Source organism: Diplotaxodon limnothrissa, linkage group LG8 (genome assembly GCF_057381915.1).
Source record: "Diplotaxodon limnothrissa isolate DT_005_m linkage group LG8, D_limnothrissa_male_GT1.1, whole genome shotgun sequence".
In the NCBI taxonomy this organism is placed as follows: Eukaryota; Metazoa; Chordata; class Actinopteri; order Cichliformes; family Cichlidae; genus Diplotaxodon; species Diplotaxodon limnothrissa.
The window spans coordinates 15,193,778-15,212,211 of NC_140603.1; the positions used below are offsets into that span (position 1 = coordinate 15,193,778).

At 37.4% G+C, this 18,434-nt stretch overlaps 2 protein-coding genes across 2 annotated transcripts in view; both read right to left on the reverse strand.

Annotated features, from left to right (window-relative positions):
* Nucleotides 1–985: 985 nt before the first annotated feature.
* Nucleotides 986–5,654, reverse strand: LOC146626558 (potassium voltage-gated channel subfamily A member 7-like). The gene is made up of 3 exons (XM_085361328.1): nt 5,413–5,654; nt 4,453–5,207; nt 986–2,507 (listed from the first exon to the last, which is right to left on the reverse strand). Exons 2-3 carry the CDS (start codon nt 5,128–5,130, stop codon nt 1,614–1,616), a joined length of 1,572 nt encoding a protein of 523 aa, XP_085217454.1. The 5' UTR covers nt 5,131–5,207; nt 5,413–5,654; the 3' UTR covers nt 986–1,613.
* Nucleotides 5,655–9,804: 4,150 nt separating this feature from the next.
* Nucleotides 9,805–18,434, reverse strand: part of LOC146626559 (voltage-gated potassium channel KCNC1-like) — a 46,141-nt gene continuing 37,511 nt past the window's right edge. The window contains exon 5 of the mRNA XM_085361329.1: nt 9,805–14,720. The gene's annotated coding sequence lies outside the window, so the exon portion shown is untranslated. The remainder of the gene's footprint in view (nt 14,721–18,434) is intronic.

Genomic DNA, 18,434 nt, shown 5'->3' on the forward strand with positions numbered 1-18,434 from the left:
CTGTCATCCAAGCATTGCATCGCTGACTAATCTATTCCAGCAGACAGGGATCCATTGTTAAAGACAATGAAAAAAGGTTTATTTTAATCTACACTGTAAAAAAAAGTAATATAAAAGTATTTTACTGTGTATTTTACAGTTTTGTAATGTTTTTCTAGAATATCATTAAAATTACGTAGACTGTGATTTTACATTTCAAATGTAAATTAACGTAAAATGACTGTAAATGTAAAAGAACATAATTTTCTTGTTTTTGCATATTTACATTGTTAAAATGCATTCACAAATGTATCATAATTTCACAAATATTTATCCGTTATTTGAAAGATTAAACTGTTAAATTCAAATGTAATGCTATGGAAAAATATATAAAATAATTCTCATAAACTTTTTTTTACATCAAATAATTATTATTATTATTAGCGTTGTTTAGGGCGAACGTGGCTCAAGAGTTGGCAGTTTGCCTTGTAATCAGAAGGGGTTTTTTTAGGATTTTTTTTTTTACAGTGTACTTGCCCTTTACTGACTGTTAAGCTAACATCAATAACACAAAGTAAAACACATTATTACAGCAGTTTACACAAGTGAGGTAACATAAGCACACATACCTTCCATGGATCATCACTGTGATGTGTTGGAAAGTCTTATGTGTTCCTGTGAATCTGACAGCAATGTTGTTGAAGGTATTGCTTATAACAGCTTAGTGGCTCTTGGAAAGGTCAGGCATGGACACACAATAGTGAAAACAGAGCCGCAGTAGACTAAGCTAGCAAGGATTGTTATATTTCATTGTCATAAATAACACTGCTGTAATAGACCTTTTCTTAACTGTTAAATACTGACTAAAAAAACAACACAAGGAAACCACAAAAAAAACCCCAAAAAAACAAAATGGGAAACTTAAGAAAATTATTAAAATATAATCTTTATCAAAAACACTGAATGCATTAATCAAGCAGATAAATACAGAACATTTGCCATGGCAGTCAAATCAATTATTTAACACAGGCATTTTAGGTAATATATAAGCCAGAACTAAAAAAAAAAAAAAAAAATCAAATATGCATACATTATACTTATAGAACAATATTGAGAATGTGAAAGGTGTTGTATGAGAGATCTTACTCTGTCCTCATTGACAGCTCAGCTGGTATTTGGTTGAGTTCTGAAAAGATGTGACATTCATATCGCCTGTGATCTGTCTGCTTTCATTTCAAACTTTCAGGCACAAGTACTAAGACATTATAGTTTCAAGACACAAGACATTCAGGAAGTCATCTCAAACACAAGCTGACAGCATTAATAAATAAAAGCTTGTATTTCATTAATATCACAACCCTGAGAATGTAAAACTTTTGTCTTTTAAACCAGTGTTATGCAAAAGTTGCTTTTCAGTGACATTTGACTGGTTAGTGTTCCAGCAAATAACAAAGGCAATATTAGGTTGTCAGGAGGTATATGAGCATTAAATTGAAATGACACAAACTAGCATTTGTTGGTTCACTAGTTTGTCTTGCCAGGACTTCAGAACCTTTAAATACATTTTTATTTAATTGTGAATCATGAACTTTTCTTGCTTTTATGATTTTGTCAAAGGATACAAAACTTCCTCCCTAAACTTGAGTAACCAGTGGTTCCCTCAGATACATGTTTCCTCCCTTGTACTCTATACTCTGTCCTGTACACAGTCCACCAAGCAAAGTCCCATTTAGAGGGCTGCAAATACCTTCACTGGCATAATAATCTCCCTCTGGATCCTGGCCATCTTCCTCAAAATCCTCTCGTTCAGCCTCCTCATCCTCCCATAGGCCAGTTTCGACATGAGTGTACTCACTTCGGTCCTCGCATTCAGTCTCTCGATGGTAAAAGTAGCTGAAGTTGGACACAATGACAGGAACAGGCAACGAGATGGTAAGAACACCAGCAATGGCGCACATAGAGCCCACCATCTTGCCCCAGACTGTTGCAGGGTACATGTCACCATAGCCTACTGTAGTCATGGTGACAACTGCCCACCAGAAGCCATGTGGTATACTGACAAAGTCTGTTTTGTTGTGGTCTGCTTCAGCAAAGTAGACAGCACTGGAGAAGAGGATGACGCCAATAAACAGGAAGAAGATAAGAAGACCCAGCTCTCGCATGCTTGCCCGCAGTGTCTGACCAAGAATCTGGAGGCCCTTAGAGTGACGAGACAGCTTGAAGATCCTGAAGACCCTCACCAGCCTGATGACCCTGATGATGGCCAAGGACGTGGCTGGAGAGGCATCATTGTCTTTGACCAGTTCTGTTCCCAGAGTGACAAAATAAGGCAGAATAGCACTGAAATCAATGATGTTCATGACATCTTTGAAGAAGTGCATTTTGCTGGGGGAGCAAGCGAATCGCATGATGAGCTCAAAGGAGAACCAGCATATGCACACAGTCTCCACCATAAAGAAGGGATCGTGGAAAAAACTTGATGCAGCAGGCATGTTCTCAGACATGTTCTTTGCTTGGGAGTGATGCTCCTGCGTGAATGACACAGGGTAGACAGGAAAAATGTAAAACATACTTGTGAAGTTAGAAGTAAAAACAAAAGATAATTTAAAAAAAAAATCAAAAAACACCTAAGTAACAAAAACATTTGCCAGCACCTTAAAATTAACAGGATGTGTCTTGATTGTTTGATCAAACTAAAAGTGCATAAGTTACACACACAAAGTCCCACAGGATTTGTTGTAAATCAAACCTACATCTATTTTCTAACTACCAATAAAATACATTTGTATGTCTCTCAGCTGAAAATGTGTAGAAAACCCATGGAGGCGTGGGGAATACATTCAAACTCTACACAGAGATGTCCCAGCTAACCAGAACTGTCTTGCTCTAAGGAAACAGTGCTAACTACAAACTACTATGCAAAACCATGGCAAAAAATCTGGTAGGTAGCCATCCATAGAACAGTGAACTAATTTTAATATTATATGGATTAAAATTAATTTTAAAAAAACTTTAAGTTTGCTGGCAAGATTTGTTACTTTTGATAGCACCAGGTTACCTGTTGTGACCAGTCTTTTTGCTAAGCTTAGTTAAGCTAAGCTAAGTGGGTCGCTATAGCTATATATATATATATATATGAATGTGGTATGCATTTTATAATCTAAGTCTTCCTAAAACATATTAAGTAAACATATGTTCTTTCAAATGCAAAGCTGTTACTGTATATTGTGCTAGTATTTTACTTTAAAAAATACTGCTGAGTTAGGTAGTGTTTGATACATTAAACTACAGTATGTCGCCCACCATGCTATTGGTTCTCACATTTGGCAGCATTGCAAGTGTTTGGCATCTGCACTTTTCCATTCAGCTATCTCTTCTGGTCCACCTGTCATTCCATCATGTGTGCCACTTATTATTATAACACTGCATATTCAAGCATTGGCTGGTGGCTATTTAAAACATCTTATACTAAACATTCAGTTAACAGTATGAAATCGGATTGCATGGATTAAAATAGATGTGTTTAGTATGCTGTAATGGGTTGTGTGGAATATATATAAAGCTCAGAGTAGACATAAACTTAGTGTATTCCTTATGACTTTCAGTAGCAGGTCAGTGACAGTGTTTATTACTAAAGGTGGACATCTATGTGTTGATTCGCTCCAAGGGCTCTCCTAAGACTATATTTAACCAAGTGAGATCTCTGAAGAGAAACATGAGTGTCTACTTGCACCACTCCTCATCCATCTCCACCTTCATCGCTATTCCCATCGCCCTGGCTGCCGAGGCCGTGTAACATTGCCAGTGCAGTTCAGTGAGTGTACCGCTGACTCGAACAGGAGGAGGTTACAGTAGTTTCCTGGCAGCTGCCTTGTGCAAAGGAAGTCTGCCACAGCACAGCAGTCCTGGAGGAATGTGTTAACATGACCCAAAACAATGCAGCTCATCCTGTGACACCTTTTAGTCTCTGGTTCTAAGCCACCTGGAAGGCCTTGGCTCACCTTTGCCTATATGTATGGTCACTTGTGACACTTAACTGTCTTCTCGGGTCTGAATATGCTTCCTATTATTTGTATTCCAATACCCACCCATTAATCCCTGTACCCTTTAACACTTCCTGAATCCGAGCGTATCAAATTTAACAGCCGACTAAAATAATCACGCCATAAGCTCTCGCTTGCTCTGGTCTGCTTCCAGACATATTGGCCAATAGTATCCTATGTCAGTATTTTTCCTCTTAGCACACTGTAGTACTCTTCTAGTGTGTGTTTACCTAAACAACAGCTTACCAAAGTATTATGTTTCCTTTGACCCAAACAATCACATATATTTCATTCAAGACTTTACAACAAGATTTTGGGTTTCTCTTTTAGTGCCTTGATACCACCATTTTGTCTTTCAGGTAACCCTGCAAAAACCATCCATCTTTCACACCTTTCCTTCCCAAACATGAACTTGAATTAAATTTCCAACCTCTCTGTCATGTCTGAGGTCAGGAAGTGTCTCCAGGCAGAAGATGAGGATGGACACCACGATTACCATCACACTAATGATGGCGATGATGCGTGCACCCGATGAGGACTCTGGGTGCTCAAACAGCATCCACAGTTTTCTCTGGAGTCTGTTGGATGGCAAAGGCCTCTCCTCTTCTTTTGGAAAACCTTCGTCCTCCTTGAAGCGGTTCATGATGTCCTCTCCGAGCTCATAGAATATCAGCTCATCCATGAAAATATCCAGGGGTATGTTTGCAGGCCTCCGAAGCCTACCCCCTGACTGGTAAAAATACAGAATGGCATCAAAGCAGGCTCGATTGCGGTCCAGGAAGAGCTCATTTCGAAGTGGGTCAAAGTAGCGTGACCTTCGTCTGGGGTCGCCGAGCATGGAGTCAGGGAATTGGGCTAAGGTGCGAAGCTGAGTTTCATAACGCATCCCTGATACATTGATGGCCAGTCTTTCACTCAGTGCCCATCCATTCCTCCATAGAGATCCTGAGCGACGCTTTTCTTTCTTCTTCTCTTTCTCGTTTCCCCTGATCTCCTTCTCTCCTTTCTCCTCACTGTCGAGCTGGTCCTTGAGATGCTCGTCCTTCTCCCCATCGCTCTCTTTCCCTCTGCCTTCTCCTTCACTGGACTGTGGATCCCTGCTTTCCATCCCTGTTATTATCCTAACCGAGGGAATGCTGCAAACCACCCTCTTGAGATTTTGAACACCTGGACTTAAAAGAAAACCTGTTTAAAACCAGAGTGATTATTACATCAGCGAAATAGGTTTTCAGTTGATAAGCATTAGCAGCAAAGGACTAAAGAGGGGAAATTGACATTTCATGACAGATTTCATTACATTAAAAGTTAATTCATGGTTTTGTTTTTAGATGAACTGAAGGCAAGACAACAAACAATGTTAGTACCCAGTTAATGAATATAATTTACTCACTAAGAAAAACAGCTGGTGGCAGAGGCTAATGACGGGGTGAAAAATCACATTGTTTGTTTCCTTCGGCTCATCAGGTTGTCTCTCTTCCTCTCTATCATCGTGTCTGCCTGTCACAAGCACAAAGCCCTTGTTTGGCTATCTAACTTATCACACAGAGGTTTAACTCTGATCAACTTTACACAAACTGTACTTCCAGTTATTTGCTCCGGGAACATCCAGGATCTCTCCCTGTCCCTCACTGCCTCACGTTGTCTGCCTTCAAATTTTGGGGGGAATGCTGTCCTGTTGAAATTTGATCTGTGCTGGACCCCTCCACCCCCTTCGTGTCCCTTCCCTCCATTTTAGCTAGGGGGCATGTCAACCTTCAACCTCCCTATCAAATGTCACCTCTGCATGGTATTGCCCTCTCTAACAAGCATGGGCGTGTGAATGACAGAAAACCCTCACTGTTTTTCATTAAGTCGAAATGACTGGATTTGAATGTGCGTAGATTAAAAACCAGAACTGTGGAGTTTGAGCGTCATAGAACGAACATATAGAAAACATATTTTTAAAGCTTTCTAATTAATTCCATTTTCTAGCGTCTTCAGTAGGCTCCTCCAATTACACTCAAACCAATGCTGCAGCCTGAGATTGGGGTAAACTGAAATATGCTGCAACAAAATTCCATGTTAAATTACAATAAACTACTTGGATCTGTTTGGCAGCATGAAATTGTTATTTTACAGTATAACTACCGTAATCAACAACAAATGTGTTGTAGTTACTAAGTTGCTCTAAATATGTTTTCCTTTTTACATCACAGTCATTTATTTTTACACCAAATTTAATAAATTTTGTAGTATACAAAAATGTAAAAGCACAATCACTTGAATTTCTTACAAAGCTCATATTAAAAATTAACTTTTGACATATCTTCATTTATGTAAATATTATTAGGGTTGATTTTCACAAAGTCCACCACTAAACTATTCCACAAGTTGGCAAACACAAATGAAATCATCATCCATTATTATTTTATTTAATACATCTCGTGCTTTTGTTATTTTTATGTACAAAAATGTCTTCAGTGACACAAACCTAATGTTTGTGTCACTGAACCTATTAGGTGAACTGGCTCACATTTTTCTATTTGTGGAGCGGCACAATAATAAATTATTTACCAGTGTAGGTTTTATTTTGCTATATCACATATTCACCCTCATTTCACAGATAATGATACTTTGAGTTCAAAGGAAATTGGACCCTTGTCTGCCTCCATCACCTCTAAATCAGGATCAGCCCCCACCAGACTCTCAATCTGTTGCTGACGATAGCTGTGCCACACAACAGGCTTCATGGGGGGGAAAAGAGCTACCGCCTACACCTTGGATCTGCTAGTTCATGCAGTTGGGTGGAAAATCATTCAAGTGTCTGTGACAACTTACAGGGGTACAAACGGACAATACGAGAAGAATATTATTAAATTTGTGGATTTTTATTTTTTTGGACCGTCATGACTGTAGAGAGATAATCTACTAGAAACAATCAGATTCAAGCCATTGTTACATTTAATGACAGGGCTGTCTTCTGAGAAGTCATTTGTTACCCATAAACAAAAAAGAAATAATATAAAACTATATTAAAATAGATAAATTTGCCCTAGAAGAAGAATACCAAGCTGTTATTGTTTTTAGTAATGTGTTCATATTGTAAAGGACCACAGATTATTTCTAACTGCACACACAATACTTGTGATGTTAACCTATCTCTACCAAAGTGGATTACTACTATGTTTTACCACCAGAGGGAGGTGATGTTTAGGCACAAAGGAGAAAAACTGAAAAAGGCCTCTGCAGACATTTCTAATAGCTGTTGGCAAAAAAAACAAACTGCCATCCGGGCTGATATAATACACTGTCATTTGATCACAGTCTGCTTACTAAGAACCTGATGACCATTTGTTTTACAAACCAATACACTCAGGCATATACAGATACAAATATTTCAACGCTTTGTGAATATAAAGTATCAATAAAATGCAAGAGGGAATTCAGCTAGATTTTTTGTTTTGGGTTAAAATTTTGGAAATCAATCATTTTGTGGTATTCTTGGTGTTGCAATATTCATCATAACCTGATTGCTCCTGGTTCTATATAGTGCCGTATAACTCTGCTGTTCGTGCAGCTATGCAGCACAGTCATTAAATCTTGTGACTCCCATGGGATGGCTACACATAACCACTACAATTTCACAACACAGTTTGAAACCGACAGTTGGTAACCATGAGTAGAAAGAACAGCCAATTCATTAGACCACATTTTTATTTCTTAGCATGTGGCCCTGCACCAGCTTCACTCCCTTAATTTTCCAAGCAGCAGTAGTGCAAATGTTATGCAGTAATCTTGTTCCACTACGCAAGTTTTCTTTTAAGAGGTTTGGTTTCTAAAGATACTTTCTCCCGGTAACAAATTTTACTCAAAATGAGGCTGCTTTGAGTTAAAAGTGATAGAAACGAGTACTAAACCTAGACAGCATATAAGACAGACGTAGCTTCTGGGTTGGAAAAATTAAGGCACTGCAGGAGTGTCTTAAATCTGCTTTCTGTCTACAGGCTACTAGATAGGTGACTGTGACTGCAAAAAAGACTTACAGTCCCATAGTAGTTTATTTTTTAAAATATTGTTTTAATTTTGGTCATATGTTGGTTTTTTTAATGAAGAGTTGTCTGTGATATGAATCCACACACTGAATATTTCTTATCAAACATAACTCATTAGCCAATGCGTGCGCAGTTTCACAGTCAGACATATTCCTCACTAGTAGTTTTTTTCTCTTTAGCAAGCCAGATGACAACGGAAGAAACACTCACCTCAAGGCTTCAAAAAACACGACCTCAGAAACCAGTGGGTACCATCATGGTAACTACATCCATCTTTTATGCTGTCCCTGATGTTGACACAGACAATGGCTAGCTATTTGCTACTTGACATCAGCTAAATTGAGTTGCTGCTTTCCGAAGCATTTAGCGAAATAAAACAGTGTGTCTTATTGTTAACTATAGTAAAAGCCCCTCCAAAGAACTTAGTTAGTAGTAAGTGAAAACTTAGTATCTGTCAGTTAGTTTGCCTGAATTAATGGGTGTTTGCCTCTGTTTAATGCACACATACCAGTATATGGATGTAGGTTGCTAACAAAGCCAGCTAGCATTAGCTGATAACTTAACAGACTGGCTCTTCGTTTAAATATGGTCACTTCGAGGTAAAAAACAACAACAACAACAGGCACGTGACTAAAATGCTTCAAAATGGCGCTTCACAACCAGGTTTCTAAATATCTGGGTTTTTTTCTTCCAAACAGTCCATAGTTCAGGTATAAAATATTACAGGTAGTAAGTAATACACTTTATTGCCAAAGATTTCACATTCATCAGTATAACTTGAGTGATAATTCCATAGCATTTAATATGATGTTGGCCCACCCTTTGAAGCTATAACAGCTTCAACTTTTCTAGGAAGGCTTTCCACAAGGTTTAGGAGTGTGTTTATGGGAGTTTTTGGTGATTCTTTCAAAAGTGCATTTTTTAGGTCAGATGCGAAGGCCTTGTTCACAGTCTCCACTCTGATTTATCCCAAAGGTGTTCTATTAGGTTGATCTGGACTCTGTGCAAGCCAGTCAAGTTCTTCGACACCATACTCACTCGTCCATGTCTTTATAGACATTCCTGTTCCTCTCATTTTGGAACAGGAAGGGATATGTTGGTATCCAGTGTCAGGAATATTATAAGTTACAGTTATCTGATATCAAGCTGGGAAGATAGCACTTAGAGTACATCCTCAATCTTAAATATCATGACACAGTTACTGCTGACCTCAAATTTATCGATTGCCATTATGTGACTGTTTCTCAAAGTAACAGTTACTGACTTAAACAGAAACTTCTTGTAAATGCTGGCACTGATATACACCATGTCCTTCCAGTCATGAATTCAATGTCAGTCTCCAGTTTCTTGGACAGCTTTGCATTTCACTGTGTTCTCACTTCATATCAAATTATATCAATCACTTTATTGTGGTATCCTGTTCCCGACAGGCTGATAAACAGTGTTAACTGTGACAGTCGGTGCAAAATGTCACTCTATCAGTCATATTCAGCCGGTGTTCACAAACGCCCACATTTGATCAGAAATCTTAAACAGACACACGAGTGGTGTTACTTTTTCATTTATTTTAAGTTAATTTCAATGATTTTAAGCAATTTTAATGTCTCTGAAAAAGCATCTCATGACTTTTAGTTTGTTATTCATTCAAGCTGCTATGAAGATTGAGATTCACATTAGATCGCATTGACATTCATACATTATAAGTCTCAATAGTAGAAATATGTTCAATTATGACACTTTATTGATATGTTTCTATTTTTTCTTCAAAATATAAAAAGATAGATCATGAACATTCCATTGAAATATACTTTATACAGTTCTTGATGAGTTGTTCTTTGTTTTACAACATTTCAAAAATAAAATCCGGCATAAGTCACAACCAGATAATCCAGTGACCACCTCTTCGCCCCATTCACTCTCCTACTTAGACTGCAGTACAATGGACTAGTACTTAAGTCTGTTTTAGACAGTTTGATAGCTTCTAAAATGAATATGTCTTCATCTTTGGATGCATAATGATACTATGTACTGTTAGTTCAACGTATATTGGGTATGACTTTGTATTAATCATTATATTTCTAATTAAAATAAGATATATGATATATGTTAGAAAAATGTAGTTAGTATGATAACATTGATAACAACTCTGTCATTATTAATTTGTAAAATAAAATATTTTTCAATTAGTGTGATTGCTAAGTTACTCTATGGAAAACCATAAAGCCACTACACATTGCAATCATCTAAACTGATGACAGAATATCTGTGTCTCAGGGAGCATACAGTAAGTGTCTATCAGTGGCATTCGTGGTGCAAATTGCATACCGTGTCCTCAACTTAAAAAAGAAAAACAGAAAAACATATTAAACATAAACGAGCATATAAAGAAAATGGTTACCACTGAGTATGTGTCATCCAAGGACCACATGACACTTTCCCAACACCTGCAGATGACATGTCCACATACATAATAGTCATTGTCACAACAGTTGCACCTCCTTACCATGTAAAGCAAATTTGTTCTTTTGGTTACGGTGAGTGTTTCTACATGAAATTTATAACATTTTTAACAGATTGTAAAAATAAAACAGACTTAGCACTCTCAACATTGTAACTCATTCTCTTCAAACGTGTCTAAATCAAATGGCAGTATTATGCATTGGAAAAGGAAAGACATCTTTTTCAGCCTGGCATTGGCAGAGCAGCCACAACGTAGAGAATGAAGGAAATAAAGACTGTAACCATGAAAAATAAAAAGAGGAAAAGACACTACTTGGCCATAAAAACAAAAACAGCTGGGTGAAGCACAAGGTTTTTGCAAGTGTGCGCACCATTGCAAGAAGTTTACCTCTGAAATATTCATAAACATCTTTGTGACCATCAAAGCCATGGTAGCTTAATGCCTTCCAAAATGGGAACTGAAATTGTGAGTTTTTAAAAGATACGCGACCAAAAAAGAAATTCCATGGACCATTTAATGCAAATAGACAAAAGTTCTAGACCCTGTAAAACCAGTGTAGACTCGACAGAATTTTTGAAGGACTTCTACAGTCTACATCACACCACTGAGTCTCATATTCTGGTGAGCCTCCAACTGCAATGTACTAGGAATGGACAAAGAACCGTGCAGCTGCCTGAGCTAAGCCCTGGACCAGCAGGGCCTGAAACTCACTTGGAATACCAAGACAAGGATGAGGGGCTTAGAGAGCACTCAACAGTGACATTATTTTTTACTTATTACATCATTATCAATCTCCCCTTGGTGGACACTGGTATTTCTCACCCTTTCGTTCCCACTTTCTGACATCATTTTGGAAGCTCTGGGTCTTTTTGATTGGTACTCACATGACTGTGCTGTTTGTTGTAATAAGCTGCCAACTAGCCAGCTGGATGACGATAATCATGGTAAGTGACGAATGCAAAGACCTGACCATCTAAAAAAACGAAGACGAGCTACCTCTACACACTCATGCTGACACTGCGAGTGTGAGTAGTTTTCAGTTGCCTCTTGGAGGAAGACGTTTCTGCTCTACAACACGGCACAGTGTTTATAGTTATCAGGACTGGATTCATGACAAACAATGATAGGAGGCTAAGGGAATATGTCAAGACTCTGTTCCCCCCCTTGAGAGATTATCAAGTCATAATGCATGCGTTTGTACACATCACTGTGAGGTGTTCACATTATCGTCGTCTATATACTAGGATTTTTTTTTTTATCTTAGAAAGAAAATAGCAAAACACCTACATCCAAGCACATCATTGACACACCTGAGTCCTTAAAACCACACAAATTTTGGAATGGCAGTTGGTTCCATGCAAACCTGATATCTCCGACTATTTGCCAATATAGTATCTTTCGTACTGTTATTGGTCTTTATTGGATAACCTACACATCTACTCCCATGTTTCTATGAATGGAACAGAATTGCCTATCCTAGCAAAATCCTGCCATGGGACATCCAAGGCCTTTATAAATCTCTAACACTGAGATTTTAAAGATACTCCAAGGACTCAAGGTTCTCCATTTGACCTGCTACAATCTTGTGACAACTACTGTATTATTGCCAAAGAAAAAAAGCAAACTATGAGTAGTATTCAAGCTGTCAAAGTTGTGGTATGGAGTGCTGCTGTTTTAGAACTGCTGCTGCTCTTGCTGCTGCTGCTACGTAAGTTGTGCAAATGAATCAAGGAGGAAAACATGGACCTAACAAAAAAACAAAGAACATCCCAGGAAAGAAAGCCTTTGCGCAGGTGCTATAGGCAAAGTCTTGAACGACCACTGTTGACTTAGAAGAGTTAAAAAATATACTGCTCAGTGCATTAGAAAATAAAACAGTGACAGAAAAGGTCAAAAACACTGGAATGACGAATGTAGGGCAGTAGTAGCAGAGAGATTTCATCAAACAAAACATAGTTCAGGGTGTACTTTGCAAACATACATGTTTCAATATTCACATTTTTTTAACTTTTCAAAACAAAATATAGCTCTTCTCTTTCATTATAATCTTTTTTAAAACATTAATTGCATATAACATTTTTTTTAATTAATTTTATATATATTTTTTTGTATCTCTAGCACCCTTGTCTTCAACTAAGGGCTTGCAGAAAAGACAGTCATGCAAAGTAGTCATGCTGGTAAACAAAGTTACAAAAATGCATTATCTTTTTTTCTCCATTTGTTTATCTCATCGTCCATCCTCCATCATCCCCATGTCTTTGTAGGTGCAGTCTGTCATTGCTCATTGTCTTTCAGAAAACATTTTCTCAGTGCTTGTGGGGTAAACAGCTTTGCACACCCCTCATAGCAGATTATTTTCTCTCCGTATTTTTATAGGACTTTGACTCCATTTCTTGATGCCAAATACTCAAATCACATTTGCATCTGACTCTATTTTTTCTGTCATTCTGGACTTTTTTTCTGCTCAGAAATCTCCTCCAAAGTAATGGAGAGTTGTGGATTTGTTTATCAAAATATAGATTTGTTCTCTTTGTACACTTCCGCGTTTGCTCTACTCTTGGTCCACGTCTTCTGGTTTAACTCTTCGCGTAAGGGTCCCCGAAATGGGCCATCTTTATCTTGACACTTGCCCGTGAAATCGTTCACATCAAGGGCAAGCGAGAGATGGGGCAGTATGAGTCCAGGGAGTGCTGTGCCTTGACTCGCAGTGACAGCCTTTGTGTTGAGGGAGAAGATTTATCTGATTGGTCCCTTTCAAAATAACATTGAAATTACAACCACTGGAGAGTGAATTAAAAACAGTTCTTGTAGTGGTATGGTCTTATTTGTCATTCAGGAAGGCTGCTATCCCTTGATCGATGAGGACTTCACCTCTCTTTACTCCCCATGGCTGAATGCTGAGTCAGTCAGACATGGGGAAATATCCTATATGTGCAAATCAGGATAGGGATAGTGGCAGTTTAATAAGTAAGTTCTATTGGGCAGTGAATTGTAGGGCAAGTATAAAACTCAACCTTAATGGAATATTTCCTCAATCTACAACACATTAAAGAAGGTCATTCAGCAAGTGCATGCTACAGGACCTTTGGGCAAGCCCATGTCAGTACATGAGAGATAAAGACAAGTCTTTTCTCACTATTTTGTTGCAGTGACTGTTTCAGGTGAGTATAAATGTACAGTAAATGCCATATGTGACATGTTTGAGCAGATGCTACATGTGCTTTGTTTACATGTGCTTCACACTTGGTATAGTTTGTAGTTTTTTTGATATCAGTGCTGTGAGGAGGGCAGTGTTTCAGTCAGATAAAAGTTAATGGAAGACATAGATTCAGTGGCAAACATACTATACACGTGCTAAGCTTGAACAAGGGACCATATGGGTGTAATATATATATATATATGTATACATATATACATATCAATATATATATACACACAGGGTCCCCCAAATGGGCCATATATATGTATATATATTTATGAATATATATATAAAATATATGTGTGTGAATGCCAGGTGTTTTAATGAGTAAGACCAATCCTTTGTCTCTCGTGTACTCGTTTTTTGTTTTTGTTTTTTTAACTGGAAAAGGAACCCAAGAGGAAAATGACATCTAAAAGATCCCTTGAATGCATAAATTCCTCTCTCTGTGAACGGTTGATGAGTTAAGTCAAGTTATTTCCCAGCCAACAAATGCTACAATATGTTAGCAGAGATGCTACATTGTTCATTCAGTCCCGTTGAAGACGTGTTTTTTTTTGTTTGTTTGTTTTGTTTTTTCAGAAACTCAAAGTTGCTCAGTTGTTCAGTACTGTAGATAGCACTGAGTTGGTCTTCATACAAGATGGCGAGTATTAGTGTCAGAGAGATGTCATCTGGAATGTGAACTAAGGGGTCCTTTTTTCTCCCAAAAGTGTGTAAGTGCAATGCTCAGTCAGTTTGCCAAAGGAAAGGAAAAGAAAAGGTCAGTCAGACAGCTGTAAAAAGTGTGGTTGGAGTTCCGAGAGGCTGCTTTGGTAACAATGTGAGGAGCAGACCATATGATTTTTTAATTCATGATTAACCTCTGGTCTCTCTTGTCACCCCAAAGATCTCCTTTAAACTGTCCATCCGTGTCACACCTGTCGTTATGTGGCTCCCGCCGCAAATTTGTGTTTACCAGTTATGGACTCTTCATTAGAGAGAGGGCGAATGCTAGAAACTTAACACTGTAAAGAAAAGAACAGAAAGCCATTAATATCAGGTCCACAGAGTTTGTGAAATAGCATGCACAGTAAAACGTTATAAACAAACTGATTAATTTATAAAAGTGCTTAACTGATATAAACCAGTCTTAGTTGTAAAGTCATATTCTGAATGTCAATAATAGGGACTTTTGTAATCCAGGTTATTAATTCTGTTAATATTATGTAGAATAGGAAAATAATCAAGGATTGCTATTACCTGTAAACTGCAGGTTAACAGTGTCAGAATGAGGTTCACACATTTAAACTGTAATGACATCTACAACAAGCTACAAAAAAACCAGTCTGTCTCATAGATATGTACAGACAGTAACTTTGCATATAACTTAAGTTCTGCAACTCTGCACATAAAACATGAGTGTAGAGGTTGCTATTTTTAGTACATTCCTGTAAAGTCCCATTTTGACAAATTGCATTCTGCATTTGTGATGTTAGCTGGATCCCCTCCGTTGTGTCAAAGGAACAATGTCGCAAGGAGCCAAATATGGCAAACAGGATGGGTGGTGAGTGAAGACTGTGTCATTGCGGCACGCACCACAGTTCTCTAGCAGTCACTGAATATATTACTCTGGGGTCTATGGTGAAATCACAGATGCAGAGTGCAAGTACAAAGTGGACGTATAGGAAGCAAACGAAAATGACAGCGCTGCTGGGTGTGGTCCAGAGCTGCACAAGGAGATAAGTGAGATTTAAGTTGGGATAGATTTTGCTTATTATGGGCAGAGTTGCTGTACTTTTTTGTAATCACACATTTATAATTTATACTCAGGTATCGGTGACGATAAAAATGACAGCTGACATTATTAAAAAAACAAACAATAGACTGAATGAAACTTGCTACCAGCCAACTGACCAACTTTGCACTTCAACTTTCAGTGAACACAGCAGTCATTGTTACATGAGTGAGTTATGCACAGAACATTTCAAAGCACAGAACATTTCAAAGTGAGCAGGATTAGGGAAACTCTAATCAGTTCTTCACTAGTCTGTGTAAGTGCGTGTGTGCAAACATTTTCATTTGAATGATTTGTATACTTCACGGAAAAGGACATTTTTGACATTTTGACACATGGACACATAGAAACATACTGAATGCCATTCATGGAGGTTTTCACATCCACAAAAGTATTATTGGACTTCAGATTGTGAGATTGTGGCATTACTCCCAGACACAGTTTCAGGGGTTTAACACCTACCCTTAAGCTACACTTGAAAACACAGCTACTAATTCCAGAAAATGCTTGTCAACAACACCACACTATGAAGTTCATTCATTTAACAAATCTAGCAAATTTTGTGATGCCATTAAACATCTTTCAAGAAATAAAACACTTCTGTTGTGGTCACACCAGCAAACATTAATGTACAATACAATTATCCATTGTTGATGCTGTATAAGCTCTTCCTGTGGGTCCTTCATCTCTTCATTTGACTTCCTTCTTCTATCAGTATCCAGTAGAAAGGTGCCAGACAAAAAAACCCAAACAAACCAAAAAATAAAAACACAGCACAGTAACTAGGAAAAGTCACTTTTGCAGTAAATGTAGCTCACAAGCTTACAATTACTGCTCAGTACATCTTAATTTAACCAAGACATTAAGTGAAGTCACTGAATTCTGTTAATATCAATAAAGTATTTTTTTTACATGTGTTAAATGCAGACATATAACCATTACTGTATATGACTCTCTCCTATTGTCAAGTGAGAGTTCCTATGTATGAATATAAATATATAAATTAGCCACTATTGGACAGTAAAACAATATTATTTGTCTGGTCATAAATTACACTTTAATATCTTTTTCCTCAATTTAGTATAGTTATGTTTGCAGACATCTTCCACAGCCTTAGACTCATACTTTGTGTATTGCCCAAAAATACACAAAAACACAAAATACACAGTGCACAAAGTTGAAGGAGGATGAGATTCGTCGTTATTGCTTTGTTTTCTTTTTTCATTTTGATAGATATTGCAATAATATTGTTATTGTGAAAAATCTGACATTGTGACAGCCTCATTTAGAATCTGATGTTTTGGGGACAAAATATGCAGTTCTGACTGTGCCTTTGTCTTATTCACTCATTTCCACACAACATAGCTACGAAGCTATAAACAGAGCATAAGTAAAAAAGAACAACAAGAAATATCTTTAACATTACACAAATAGCAAATACAGGTGTCTTTGACATTATTCCTATGTTCTTATATTGCTCCAGCACTTTACAAATGTAAATATTACTGCCTGATTTGTTTAAAGGGTGGTGTATGCATTATTTTAATGCATACACCACTAGTTATATTATATATTAGTTATAAATCTGATCCCTAGGGCAAATTCGAGGAACAGTTTAACTAATTTTTCCGCTGTTGGGGATTGACATTGTTTGTTTTATTCTGCTATGTCCAAGACTTTGAGATTTTATTCACTCATCATCCTCTTAATGGCCACTACAAGTTAGTCTAACTATCTTGTTATGCACAATAGTGACACACACAGGCGTTTAACTGAATTCACAGTTTCACTTCCACCCTTCTCAAAGCTCAAAGTTCAGCTTCATTCTCTTCCTTTCTAGAAGGTTTTTACAATACAGTCCTGCATATTTTCCCACAAAGCTGCACATTTATCAAACGTTTTTTGATACATTAGTCGTGATCACTGAAATATTCATACTCATTGTACGTTTATATCGATTAACATAAAGCACATGTACTCAAATCAGTTCTTATCAAAGCAAATACCGAACTTACACTCTGAACCTTCTTTCAAGCCATCATTACAGGTCACTGGATAATTACATAGATTTAAAAAAAAAAACCCTAATCATGTGATAACAGTAAAGAAAAAGATAATAAAAAAAAAATGCAAACATACCTCAAAAGTATGTATTTATAACTGGAAACCAAGTTTGTGCATGGGACTTTTAGGATTTTTAGGGAAAGCCAAACATCACTTTACATGCATATGAGATCAGAATCAGTGGTTATGGAATTTCTTGCCCTCCCCTCATATGGTATACATACATAGGTTTTGGCTTTAATGTATATGTAGATACAGATATGTACATATTTAGTAAAAACCACTGACCTATTGAGCATTACATCAAAGGTCTAGCTAGTTAAATCTAACTTTAAGTTAAGCCTACATGGGCCTCATAGAGGCACTTACAACATACTGCCTGTTTCGTTTACTTAAACAATGGGTGCTTTGGAGGATTCTAGGTTATTTGCATTTGCCACAACTACTCGTTTCTCTTTTTACTAAACATATAGTCAGTCGACTCTTGTAGTGTTAATGTTAGGATAAGGTTGTGTGGGGTGTGGTACTCCCCTCATTCGCTGTTAATCAGTTAAAGCATTCAAGCAAAACAATCCCCTGCAGACATTGTAAATGATGGATGGACATGTTCTTTTACTGTAACACAAATTTACATTCTACACAAAGTTGCATAACATCCGAAGTCAAAGCATCTGCAAACTATAACATCCACAATGGGGATTTTATAGATTGCGTAGACATTCTATGATAATACAGTACAGTAAGTGGGCACAAAAAAGGTTTAACGAGCACTGAGAAGCGATGTGAGCAAACCTTATAGTCCAAAAGATTTGCTTGTGTGGACTAAGAACATCTTTGAGCATGTGATCTAGACCAATCAGTGATTCATTTCACTTCACAA

What these genes read in the sequence shown, in the direction of transcription:
- LOC146626558 (XM_085361328.1), bottom strand. Translation starts at nt 5,130, where the DNA reads ATGGAAAGCAGGGATCCACAGTCCAGTGAAGGAGAAGGCAGAGGGAAA. An exon ending in ACCTCAGACATGACAGAGAG is followed by an intron (nt 2,508 to 4,452) that starts GTTGGAAATTTA and finishes TCATTCACGCAG; the next exon opens with GAGCATCACTCCCAAGCAAA.